This window comes from Mustela erminea, chromosome 1, assembly GCF_009829155.1.
Source record: "Mustela erminea isolate mMusErm1 chromosome 1, mMusErm1.Pri, whole genome shotgun sequence".
Lineage (NCBI taxonomy): Eukaryota > Metazoa > Chordata > Mammalia > Carnivora > Mustelidae > Mustela > Mustela erminea.
Genome location: NC_045614.1, coordinates 161,008,932 through 161,022,925, shown reverse-complemented (window position 1 = coordinate 161,022,925; position 13,994 = coordinate 161,008,932). Strand labels below are relative to the sequence as shown.

At 36.6% G+C, this 13,994-nt stretch overlaps 1 protein-coding gene across 2 annotated transcripts in view; it reads right to left on the bottom strand.

Annotated features, from left to right (window-relative positions):
* The window catches only part of LOC116594003 (cell surface glycoprotein CD200 receptor 1-like), a 134,921-nt gene that overhangs the window by 13,250 nt on the left and 107,677 nt on the right, over positions 1 to 13,994 (bottom strand). Inside the window, exon 1 of one of the 2 annotated variants that reach the window (XM_032348836.1) lies at positions 8,428 to 8,517. The exons of the other annotated variant lie outside the window; for it this stretch is intronic. Coding sequence (XP_032204727.1) covers positions 8,428 to 8,491 — 64 coding nt within the window. The 5' untranslated portion in view covers positions 8,492 to 8,517. Of the gene's footprint in view, positions 1 to 8,427; positions 8,518 to 13,994 lie in introns of those variants that run through there. 2 annotated transcript variants of the gene reach the window in all.

Below are 13,994 nucleotides of genomic sequence, written 5' to 3'. Positions count from 1 at the left end.
TGGACAGCTGCCTTCTTACTGTATTCTAATATGTCAGGGCCAGAAGGGGAGAGAAAGACATAAAGCAAGCTCTCTTGGGTCTCCTTTTGTAAGGGTACTGATCAAAAGCACCACCCTCATGACAAATTCCCTCACAAAGCTTTCGTCTCCTAATACCATCACATTGGAGATTACATTCCAACATATGAAATTTGGAGGACATATTCAGTCCATAGCAGTGAGTAAAGACTCAGGTTAGCTATCATAATGGAAAATGATGATCCTTCACCAGGTTTCTATAACCCAGTTCTCAGACACAAAGTCACATAATTATGAGTTCATATTCCAAAGTTACAAAACATGTAGGGGGGGAGGAATGCAACCACAAAATGAGATAATGTACTTTTTATTGGCTGCCCTCCCTTTCCTAAACGGAGAATAAGATTCAGAACTTCTGAGTTTAGAATTATTAAATGTAGGGTATAAAATAAATATATGGAGAGTGTTTAAAGAAATAAAAGCAGAATTTAAAAAAAAAAAAAGAAAAAATATATACTCTCTTCACATACTCTCACCCCCCAAAAACTATACCAATTACAAGAACACAGCAGAGGTCTCATTGTTACTCATTGATTCCTTACTTACCCAAACTGAAAAATGAGAGAGAACAACACAAATATACATGAAAAGAAAAAGGCAATAGAATTTCACAAAGTCCTTTAGGACCTCTTCTTTCAATATAAGATGGTTTCCTTTCAATTAAAAATCTGTTGTTTATTGTAGCCACCTTCATGAATTATTTGAGCTAGATCTTCTGGATAACTTGCTGCAGCTTCTACATCAGCAGTTGCTGTTTTACCTGGCACTTTTATGGTTTGGAGATGGCTTTTTTCTTTAAACCTCATGAACCAACCTCTTCTAGCTTCCCACTTTTATTTCTGCAGCTTCTTCATCTCTTTTAACCTCCACAGAATTGAAGAGAGTAAGGTCTTGCTCTAGATTAGGTTTTGGTTTCAGGGAATGTTGTGGCTGATCTGACACTCTATCCAGATCACTCAAGCTTTCTCCAAATTACAATAAAGCTGTTTCATTTTCTCATCATTAGTGTGTTCCTTAGAGTAGCACTTTTAATTTCCTTCAAGAATTTTCCCTTCACATTCACAACTTGACTACTTCTTTGCACAAGAGGATTGGATTTTGATCTGTCTTAGCTTTCAACATGCCTTCCTCACTAAGCTTAATCCTTTCTAACTTCTAATTTAAAGTGAGAAATGTTACTCCTCCTTCTACATGAATATTTAGAGGTCATTTTGAGCTTCATGTTCAATATTGTTGTGTCTCAGGAAAGAAAGAGGTTTGAGGAGAGGGAGAGAGACATGGGAAATGACCAGTTGGTGATAGAGCTAGAACACACACACATATGTGTCATTTGGGTTCACCATCTTCTATGGACATGGTTAGTGACACAACAAAAAATTAAAATAGTAACATCATAGATCATTGACCACAGATCACTACAACAAATTTAAAGTAATAACAAATTTTCAAATATTTCTAGAATTACCAAAATGAGACGCAGAGAGGCAAAGTGTGCAAATGCTGTTGGCAAAATGGTGCTGATCGTGTTACTCCATGCAGGATTGCCACAAACCTTCAATTTCTAAAAACCACAATATCTGCAAAGTGCAGTGAAGTGAAACACAATAAAACAAGATATGCCCATAAACCTAATAAGAGTTTCAAAATACATAAGGCAAAGTTGACAAAATTAAATAAAAAAACACTGTAACAAAAATGAAGAATGTCTTTGATGAGCTTATTAATAAATTGGCTATGGCTGAGGAAAAATCTCTAAGCTAGAGAATATAACAATATAAACCTCCAAAACTGAAAAGCAAAGAGAACACTAAAAACAGCAACAACAACAAAAAAAAAACAAACAAAACAAATAACAAATCCCCCCATACAAAGAATATCCAAGGATTATGGGATAACCATGAAAACATGTAAAACAGGGGAGCAGCAACATGGCGGAGGAGTAGGAGACCTAAATTCCATCTGGTCCCAGGAATTCAGGTAGGTGGTTATCAAACCATTCTGAATACCCTCAAACTCAACAGGAGATCAAAGAGAAAAATATCATCAATTCTATGAACATAAACCATTTTCTGGAAGGTAGGACATGTAGATTAGTGAATCAGAGATGATATACTGGAAGATAGACCATGGGGGAGGGGCCAGCTCCTGGCAAGTGATAGAGCAACAGAGCACAAAATCGGAACTTTTGGAAGTCTGTTCCATGGGGGGACATCACTCCAGTGAATAAGTGGGGGGTGGAATCTTTGATGGGACAGTGTGGTCTCGGGACCCTTGGAGTCACAGAAAGACCAGGGGTGCCTAACTGTGGCAGAGCTCCCAGGTTTCAGAGCGGAGAAACCAGCTTCAAGGACAGAGACAAGGAGTGGGCTTTCAGCTCAGGGTTTCCATAAACCATGATCCAAGTCACAGTCAGGCCACTGCTCTTTGAGCAGGAACCCCACAAGTGTCAGATCCAGGGAGACTCTCCTTCCCCCACCAGGAAGAGTAGTACAAAAGTGTGCTGCAGGAATCTGCTGGGTTTGGAGACGACAAATGGGGTCATGTGCCAGATAGAAATGCTTGGTCACAAGCTGGGTGAACTCAGAGTGTGGCCAGAGACCGGGGAGACAGGAGTGATTGATTGCTTTTCTCTGAGGGTGCACTGAGGAGTGGGGCCCTGTGCTCTTGGCATCTCTGGGCCAGAGACTTGGAGGCCACCATTTTCATTTTTGTCCTCCAAAGCTGTACAGATCTTTCAGAGAACAAAAGCTACTGAGAGCAAACCCGAGCAGATTCCTTAGCCTGGCCCCTGGCAAGGGCAGTGCAATTCCACCTTGGGCAAAGATATTTGAGAATCATTGCAACAGGCCCATCCCCCAGAAGATCAGAAAGAGCATCCAGCTGATCAATGAGAACTGCAAAACTCCAGCACTTGGGAAATACAGCACATGGAATTCATAGCTTTTTATCCCATGATTTTTTAGTCTTTCAAAGTTAAATATTTAAATTTTCTTTATTTTATTCTTTTTCTTTTTTTTAATTTTTCCTCTTTCCTATTTTAAGAAACAACTTACAAATACTCTTTTTAAAAATCTTTTTTAATTTTCATTTTTACAGTCAAGTTACATCCCCCCATTGTATTTGATCTTATTTTTTTATATGTATGCAAGTTTTTCATTCTTTAAGATTGTAGGGATACAGTTTTTTCTAACAGACCAAAATATACCCTAAATCTAGTGTCTGGCTTTGTTCTAGGCTCCTGCCTGAACACATTCTCTCCCTTTAAAAAAAAAAAAAAATGTTTCTCTTTCTTTCTTCAACTAACTTCTTATCAATTCCTTTTTAAAAAATATTTTTCTATTTTCATCTTTACAGTAATATTCTATCCCTTTATCATACTTACCCTTATCTTTTGTGTGTGTATATACATATATATGTGTGTATATATATATATGTGTGTGTGTGTGTGTGTGCGTGTGTGTGTATTTTTTTTCCTTTCCTTAAAATTTGGGAGGCAGTTTCTTCCATCCCAAAGCAACAGAATACACATTCTTCTCTAGTGCATATGGAACATTCTCCACAATAGATCATATCCTGGGTCACAAATCAGGTCTTTACTGGTATCAAAAGATTGGCATCATTCCCTGCATATGTTCAGACCACAGTGCTTTGAAACTAGAACTCAATCACAAAAGGAAAGTTGGAAAGAGGTAAAATAAATGGAGGCTAAAGAGCATCCTACTTCAGAATGAATGGATCAACCAGGAAATTAAAGAACCAAAAAAATTCATGGAAACAAATGAAAATGAAAAAAACAACTGTTCAAAATCTTCAAGATGAAGCAAAGGTGGTCCTAAGAGGAAAGTATATAACAATACAAGCCTTTCAAAAGAAACAGAAAGGTCTGAAATATACAATCTAACCTGACACCTAAAGGAACTGGAGAAAGAACAGTAAATAAGGCCTAAACCCAGTAAGAGAAGAGAAATAATAAAGATCAGAGAAGAAATCAATGAAGAATCTATAAAGAACTTATCAAATTCCACACCCCAAGAACAAATAATCCAATCAAGAAATGGGCAGAGGACATGAACAGACATTTCTGCAAAGAAGACATCCAAATGGCCAAGAGACACATGAAAAAGTGCTTGACAGCACTCGGCACCAGGGAAATACAAATCAAAACCACAGTGAGATACTACCTTGCACCAGTCAGAATGGTTAAAATTGACAAATCAGGAAATGACAGGTATCGGCAAGAATGCGGAGAAAGGGGTACCCTCCTACACTGTTGGTGGGAAAGCAGGTTGGTTTTCACTATGGAAAACAGTATGGAGGTTCCTCAAAAAGTTGAAAATAGAATTACCCTATGACCCAGCAATTGCACTACTAGGTATTTACCCTAAGATACAAATGTAGTGATCCAAAGGGGCATGTACACCCCAATGTTTATAGCAGCAATGTTCACAACAGCCAAACCATGGGAAGAGCCTAGATGTCCATCAACAGATGAATGGATAAAGACCTGTGTGAGATAGACAGATAGATATATAGAGAGAGATATATAGATATAAATATAGATATGGATATAATGCAGCCATCAAAAAGAAATGAAATCTTGCCATTTGCAATGATGTGGATGGAACTAGAGGGTATTATGCTAAGCAAAATAAGTCAATCAGAGAAAGACAATTATCATATGATCTCACTAATATGAGAAATTTGAGAAAAAAGACAGAGGGTCATAAGTGTAGGGAGGGAAGAAACAGGACAAAATCAGAGAGGGTGACAAACCTTAAGAGACTCTTCATCTCAGAAAACCAACTGAGCATTGCTGGAGTGGAGAGGGTGGGGTAAGATGGGGGCAGGGTCATGGGCATTGGGGAGGGTATGTGCTATGGGGAGTGCTGTGAATTGTGTAAGGCTGAAGAATCACAGACTTGTACCCCTGAAATAATACATTATATGTTAACTTAAAAAGAAAGAAAAAGAAAACATGCAAAACACATGTAATGGAAAAATTAGAAGGAAAAGAAAGAAAGGAACAGAAGAAATCTTTGAAACAATAATTGAGAATTTCCCCAAGTTACTATCAGATACCAAACCAAAGTTCTAGGAAACTTGGAGACACCAAGCAGGCAAAATGTCAAACAACAACAACAAAAGTCCAAAAACATAAAATAAAACAAAACAAAAAAACAGAGCCTGACATATTATATTCAAACTACAGAAAATCAAAGATAAAGTACAAATTCTGAACAAAGCTAGAAAAACAAAACATCTTATAGAGGAACAAAGGTGAGAATTATATCCAACTTCTCCTAGGAAGCCAGGCAAGAAAAAGAGAAAGAAGTAAAATTTTTTTTAATTTTATTTTTTTATTAAGTTCTATTAATCAACAGAGTACATCATTAGTGCTTTATTTATTTTTTTTTCTTTTTTAAAATTTTTAAAAGATTTTATTTATTTATTTGACAGGGATGACAAGTAGGCAGGGAGATAGGCAGAGACAGAGGGGGAAGCAGGCTCCCTGCTGAGCAGAAAGCCCAATTTGGGGCTTGATCCCAGGACCCTGAGACCATGACCTGAGCCAAAGGCAGTGGCTTAATCCACTGAGTCATCCAGGAGCCCCAGGTCTTTTTTTTTTTTTTTTTTTTTTATGTTAAGTTAGTCCCCATACAGTACATCATTAGTTTTTGATGTAATGTCCCATGATTCATTGTTTGCATATAACACTCAGTTCTCCATACAATATGTGCCCTCCTTAATACCCATCACAGGGATAACCCATCATCCCTTCCCTCTAAAACCCTCGGTTTGTTTCTAATCACCATTACAGTACATCATTATGTAAAAGTCTGGTGGGGATGTAGTGGTCAATGATTAATTAGTTGCTTATAACATCCAGTTTTAAATGTTAAGAGGGAAAAAACCTGCAACCTAGAATTCTATATCTTATGAACTTACCCTTTAAAAGTGAAGGAGAAATAAAAGACTTTCTCAAGCAAACAAAAATTGAGGTCAGTTGATTCCAGTGGACTTGCCTTGCAAGAAATGTTAAGAGTTTTTCAGGAATAAGGAAATAATGTAACAAGAAACTCGGATGTATATGAAGGAAGAAAGAATACTGGAGAATAAATAAGTATAGGAAAAATAATAGATTTTATTTTCTTCTTAATTGATCTAACAGATAACAGTTTATTCAAAATAATAAGACAATGACATATTCTTTAGGTATATACTTCTATGCTCTATCTTATATATGTACTATATAAATATATCAGATATATTTATATATTATATAAATATTTAACCTAAGTATAAATATATACAACATAGAAATACATTTATATCTTGTTTAATTAGATAGAGTATATTTATATACAATTGAAATGAGTGACATCAATAATACAAGAAATGTCCAAAATCTATTAGTGGTCACTAATAAAACCAAATATTGGCAATGTTGTGAAGCAGCATGGACTCAATGATTACCAGTGGAATTGAAAAATGCTACAGCAACTTTGGAAGACAGGTTGGCAGTTTCTTAATATACTAAACATACTCTTACAATATGATCAATCAACAGCATTGCTTGGTATTTACCCAGTGGGATTGAAGATGTATGTCTTCATGAAAACCTGCACCCAGATGTTTGTAACAACTTTATTCATGTTGACTCAATGCAATGGCAACATTGTCAACACCTGGAAGCAACCAAGATGCCCTTCAGTAGGTAAGTGGCCAGATAAATGGAGGTAAATCCAGATACTGGAATATTATTCAGAGCTAAAGTCAATGAGCTATCAAGCCATGAAAAGACTAAGAGGAAACTGAAATACATATTACAAAGTGAAAAAAAAAAAAAAACCTTTGGAAGGCTACATACTGTGCAATTCTAACTGATATTATGCAAAAGGCAGAAACTGTGGAGACACTAAAAAGATTAGTGGTTTTCATGGTTTAGTGGCAAGTGAGGATGAATACACAGAACACAGAGGAATCTGGGGGCAGTGGAACTATGCTATATAATACTATATACTATAATACTATAATACTATAGTTGTGGATATGTGTTATTATACTTTTGTTCAAACTTATAGAATGTACCACCAAGAATGAGCCCTGTGTAAACTATGGCCTTTGGGGGATAATTATGTGTCAGTGCAGGTTCACCACTTATAACAAATGTAAAAGTCTGGTGGGGATGTTGATAATGAGATATAGGCTATGCACAGGTGGGGTCAGGAGGGATTTGGGAAATCTTTTGCTTTCCTCTCAAGACTGCTGTCAACATAAAACTGCCCTTAAAAAAGGGGGGGGGGTCTTAAAATTTTTTAAAAAAATCTTTTTATAATAAATGGATGTTTAATTTTATCACATACATTGTGCAACATTATGTTTATTCTCCTTCAAACAGGGAATGGAGTCAATTACATTAACTGGTTTTAATTACACTCTTCAATTACACCCTTTTGTTGCCATCTCTTTCCTGCCATGTCTCAATACTTCTCTAGCACTTGTCATGAGTCAGTTCTGTTAATCCTGTGTTTTGAGTTCTTCCCAAGTGTTCCCCCCTCCCTTCCAATTTCTTTCACCTTTTCCTCACCTTAGATTCCCACTTGTCTTTCTCCTAAGAGCTGGTTCTCTTCTCCCTTAACTAGACATAATATGGAAATGTGAAAAACAGTGTTTCTCAGAATGTTTTGGAACTTTTTTTGCAATAATTGCAAGGAACACAGAATGGATTCAAGTTTGTTTCCACTTTCACTCTAGTCATTTCTTCTATCTGTTCATGCTGTGGGATAAGATTCCCTTTATCTAAAGTATTCTGGTGTAGACATGAAATCCTTGACTTCAAGTAATTATTTATCATTTATATATTCTTATATTCTCTGATCCTCATTTTATGAAACAAATTTTACCCATTCATTTTTGCTTCTATTTTAAAATTTAACAACCATAAAAATGGAAACATAGGGTTTCCTTCTTAGCCTATGTGCTAGAAACATTAGAAATATCAAAGGAGAAAAAATACACATTAATAAATATAAGGCCAAAAAAATAAGAATTCAGGGAGACAATAAAAATACAAACCTAGAAACAGAAGGAAACACTGCATTTTGTCTAGTCACACAAGTTCAGTTTCACTCCATTCCAGGGCCCCTAGTATTACCCTGGACTCAGCTAGACAACTAGTCCATGCATGAATGGCATAAGGTAAATATGAAGGTTTGCTGGGTAATACACATATTTATCACTGCTACTAGGACAAATTAGAAAACATTTTATGAGTGGCTAAAGAGCCTCCTTGTCAATATTGAAATACAGCTTTACATTTTGCTGAAAATGCTACAGCATCATACTTACCAGATATGATGATATTGATAGAGATCACTACTCTCAAAGTTGAAATCCTCCCCAGAGTATGCATTTGGAGTGGTTAGCCACCAAGTAGCCAAGAACAGGAAATGTCACTGAGTTTTGTTGAGCAATGAAGCAATGAAGCAAAAAAGCCAATACTTAAGATCATTGGTTCTCCCACAGTACTGAAGTAACGCAATAAATTATAGAGCAATTTACTTAGAAAGCAGCATTTTAGGATGCATAAATTACATATGGTAAAATGCAAAAATATTTAGTGTACAGATTGATGAATTTTTATATATGAATGAACTCAGATAATGGTTTCCAAAACCAAGGTAAGACAGTTTCCACTATTCAAGATATTTCCTTCATGCTATTTCTCTGTCAATAGCCCTTCTCCAGAGAGAAATATTACTCTGATATCTATCACCATTTTTCCAGTTTTTAAATCCCATATAAATGAAATTATTTACATAGTTCATTTTTGTAATACTGTGTAGTGGTTTTCTAATCAGATCATGCCATAATTTTTTCAGCCATTTTGCTGTGTACTTGGATTTTCTATTTTAAGACTAACACGAATAAATCTTCCATGAACATTCCTGTTTTGTACATACCTTTTAATCTACTTATGCATTTGTTTCTTGCATGTATACCAGGAATAAAACCAGAGGATCACATGATAGGAGTAATGTGTGGCTTTGATAAATACTTCCTGTTATGAGTTGACTTTTGTCCTCTCAGAATTCATGTGTTGAAATTCTAATGCTCAGTACCCCAGAATGTGGTCTTATTTTGAACAGGGTCATTGCAGATGTAATTAGTCATCGTAAGGCCACTCTAGAGTCAGGTGAACCCTAATCCAATGACTGGTATCATTATAAAAAGAGGGAAATTGGACACAGATGCATGCACAGGAAGAATGCCATATAAAGATAGAGAGACCAAGGCAGATCCTCTGCAACCCAGTGAACTCCAAAGATTTCCAGAAAACCACCAGAAGGTAAGAGAAAAGCAAGAAACAGATTTACATTGTGTCCTCACATGGTAGAAGGGAAGAGCTAACTCTCTAGGATTTCTTTTATAAGGGCATTCATCCCTCTCGTGAAGGTTCTGTCGTTATGATCTAATCAGCTCCAAAAGACTACAACTCCAAATACTGCCTTTTAGAAAAACTGGTTTCAATATGTAAATTTGGATGAGGGGGACACAAATATTCAGTCTACAGTAGACTGAAAACACAGCTTAAGGGTGGACCCTGGAAAGTGTGGCTCAGGTGGCCTATCACTCCCGTTGCTCCAAGGTGACTGCCACCTGGGCTAGTAACTAGCCTGTGGAATTTAACCATTGAGGACTGTTGTTTGTTTTTTATTAACCTTCCAAAACCAAGAATATCTGAGTAAGGAGAGACATGGAAACCACCAGCAGACACAGCAGTAAGTTGCAAGGTTAAAACTCCCACTTACCAACAGGAAACAGTTCCTTCCCATGCTCTTCTTCTGGTGATTTGGAGTAAATTAGTAAGCCCAAAACAGAGCCCCAAGAAGCTATGCAAGAGTAAGGAGTCTTAGCGATGCTTTCTTGCTCACAGTGCCAAATGTTTTATAAGATTGAGAGTTTTGTTCTTTTGTTGTTTTGTTTGTTTGTTTTTTGATGGCGGAACTCAACAAATGACACTCACAATAAATGAAAGGCAGACTCTGTGACAATTCCAAATGAAATAAGGCTGCCATACAGGGCCATACAGAAAATAAACTGGGCTCAGAGTAACAGTGAGAACTGTAGGGAGAAGCTTATGTATGGCAGTAGGGCAGAGTTCACTAGATTCCCTGAGTTCTCATGCATTGGTCAGTTTGAATAATTTCATAGGATCAGGGCACAAGGGTGGTCCCTAGTTGTCTGGTGTTGGTCCTGGCAATCAGGGCAGGTGCATGGTGTCCCAGAATGGCAGCTCTAATAAGGAAGTGGTTGAGAGGTGGACTTAATCAAGTGTTCAAGAAGAAGAACTGACAGACCTCTAACTAGGGCCTCAAACCAAATAAAAATAGCATTAAAAAAAAAACACTGTAAAAAAAAAAAAAACACTGTATCAAATACTTCTTAGAAAGAACCAACCCTGCTAATGCCATGATCTTGGACTTCTAGCCCTCAGAACTGTGACACAGAATTTTTTGTTGCTTTAGCCACTTAGTTTGTGGTACTTTGTTAAGGCAACCCTAGAAAACTAATACACTTCCAAGCTAATAGTGCCATTTTCATTCCTACCATTGCAGAGAGCCAGTTACACACATACTCACCATCTCCCAAGATAATTTGCCACATCTTACATCTCAGCTCAGAATAGCCACAATTCAAGTGGTCAACAGCATAACAGCATTTGTGGCTGCCAACTAACATATTGGACACCATCATTCTAGAGCATTAATTGTTTTTATGGTCAATACAATGCTCTAAAATTTTCTGATAAAATTATTTCTTAAAGAAACAAATATGTTTAATCTTTCCTCAGAACTAGAAAATATTGCCAAAAAATTATTTTGAACTATTTTTCAACATACAATTTTAAAATATTTTATTTATTTATTTGAGAGAGAGACAGTGAGAGAGAGCATGAGCGAGGAGAAGGTCAGAGAGAGAAGCAGACTCCCCATGGAGCTGGGAGCCCGATGCGGGACTCGATCCCGGGAATCCAGGATCATGACCTGAGCCGAAGGCAGTCGTCCAACCAACTGAGCCACCCAGGTGTCCCACAACATACTATTTTAAATGGTAGATATACAGTTTATAACACAGCCATTAAAACATACACAAATTTTGAATTCTCCTGAAATTATTTACACAAGTTTTGCAGTAGAATTTAAATGAGTTGATACATGATTTTGGTAGGAAACATAGAAAAAAAATTCAGAAGAAGAAAAAAGAGGAAGAGGGGGAGGAAGAAAGAAAAGCCCATTCTCTTTTAGTTTTGGCTTTGATTTTGGTTTTTGTTTTGTTTTGTTTGGATTTTTGTTAGGTTTGGTTTGGTTTTAGTACAGGTAACTAAAGAGCATTTAGAAGAATTTGACAATATTCAACAACAAATTGTCTTTGTCCGGTAGGGCTGCTAGGCAAAATATCACAACCTTAATGACTTCAGAGGAATTTCTCAGTACTCTGGAGGATAGATGTCCAAGATCAAAGAACCAGCAAGGATCTGATTGGGGCATCTCTTCCTGGCTGAAAGAAATCTGCCTTCTCTCGTCATGTTTTCAGATGGCTTTCTTCTGTGTATGTGTGAGAGATACCTCTCACCTCTTTTGTTCTTCCCTTAAGAATAACAGTTTATTCCTTTAAGAATAACAGTTACAGAAACAGTTAAGCAAATGTCTTTAGTTCAGGTTATGATCCCAGGGTCCTGGGATAGAACCCCACATCAGGCTCCCTGCTCAGCAGGGATTCTGCTTATCCCTGCTTATCCCTCTCTCTCTGTCCCTTCCCCCCACTCAAGCTCTCTCTCTTACTCTCTCTCTCTCTCAAACAAATAAAATATTCTAAAAAATAAAGAATAACAGGTACATTAGGTTAGGGCTCCATCCTTTTTTTTAATTATTTTTTTAAATTTATTTATTTTCAGCATAACAGTATTCATTATTTTTGCAGCACACCCAGTGCTCCATGCAATCTGTGCCCTCTATAATACCCACCACCTGGTACCCCGACCTCTCACCCCCCGCCCCTTCAAAACCCTCATATTGTTTTTCAGAGTCCATAGTCTCTCATAGTTCACCTCCCCTTCCAATTTCCCCCAACTCCCTTCTCCTCTCTATCTCCCCATGTCCTCCATGCTATTTGTTATGCTCCACAAATAAGTGAAACCATATGATAATTGACTCTCTCTGCTTGACTTATTTCACTCAGCATAATCTCTTCCAGTCCCATCCATGTTGCTACAAAAGTTGGGTATTTGTCCTTTCTGATGGAGGCATAATACTCCATAGTGTATATGCACCACATCTTCCTTATCCATTCATCCATTGAAGGGCATCTTGGTTCTTTCCACAGTTTGGCGACCGTGGCCATTGCTGCTATAAACATTGGGGTACAGATGGCCCCATCCTTATGACTTAATTAAAGACCCTACTTCCTAATACAGTCACATTGGGGATAGGACATCAACATATCTATTGGCATAACACAAATTTGTGATAAAAACTCTAAAAAAATAGCAATTTGGGAAAGTTTTCCATTTTGATAAAGAGCATCTATAAAAGCCTACAGCTCGCACTATAAATAATTATGGAAGACTGAATGTTTTCCACCTAAAAGAGTGAATGAGGGAAGGATGCCTAGTCTCACAACTCTTATTCAACAGTGTTGAATAAGTTGTGAACAGTGCAACAAGGCAAGAAAACTAAATAAAGGGAATACAAATGAGAAAGAAAAAAGGAAAACTGTTCCTATTTGAAGATTACGTGAGAGAACTGTTTTGTATTTTAATCAATGTCAATATCCTAGTTGTATTGTTATAAATACCTAGATATAAAAACTATACTTTTGCAAAATGTTATTGTTGTAGAAAACTGGATTAAAAGCACATAAGATCTATAGATTATTTCTCACAACTATTTGTGAATCTATAATCATCTCAAAAAAAATTTAAAGTGAAAATTTTTATTTATTTATTTTTATTTGGGGGGATTCTTTTTTTTAATGTTATGTTAGTCACTATACAGTACATCATTAGTTTTTGATGTAGTGTTCCATGATTCATTGTTTATGTATAACACCCAGTGTTCTATGCAATATGTGCCCTTCTTAATACCCATACCAGGCTAATCCATCCCTCTACCCCTCTCCCTTCTAAAACCCTGTTTCCCAGAGTCCATAGTCCTTCATGGTTCATCTCCCTCTTTCATTCGTCTGCTTCATTTTTCCCTTCATGCTCCTAACACCCTTCGTGCTATTCCTTATGTTCCACAAATAAGTGAAACCATATGATAATCAACTTTCTCTGTTTGACTTATTTCATTTAGCATAATGTTCATAGCAGCAATTTCCACAATAACCAAACTATGGAAAGAGCTGAGATTCCCTTCAACAGACAAATGGATAAAGATGTGGTCCATATATACAATGCAATATTACTCAGCCATCAGAAAGGATGAATATCCAACTTTTTCATCAACATGGATAAAAGTGGAAACTTTTAAAAAGATTCCATTCTTGTATTTGTAAGATTGTCTAAACAATTTCCCTTCAGTTGTTACAAGAAAATAAAATGCACCTTTTTGTAGAAAATATGCATAATGTAAATTTTAACAGTTTATCCATTTTAAACTGTACTATTCAGTAGCCTTTAGTCCATTCGCAATGTAAAGAAGCCATCACCACTACCAAGTTCCAGAAAATTTTTGTCACCCTAAAGGAAACTGTAGTCATCAGTACTAATCCCATACCACCTGGCAATCACTAATCTTCTTTCTGTCTCTATGGATTTGCCTATTATAGATATTTCAGATAAATGTAATCCTAATATGTAGCATTTTGTGTCTGGCTTCATTCATGTATGATAGTGTTTTAAAGGTTTATCC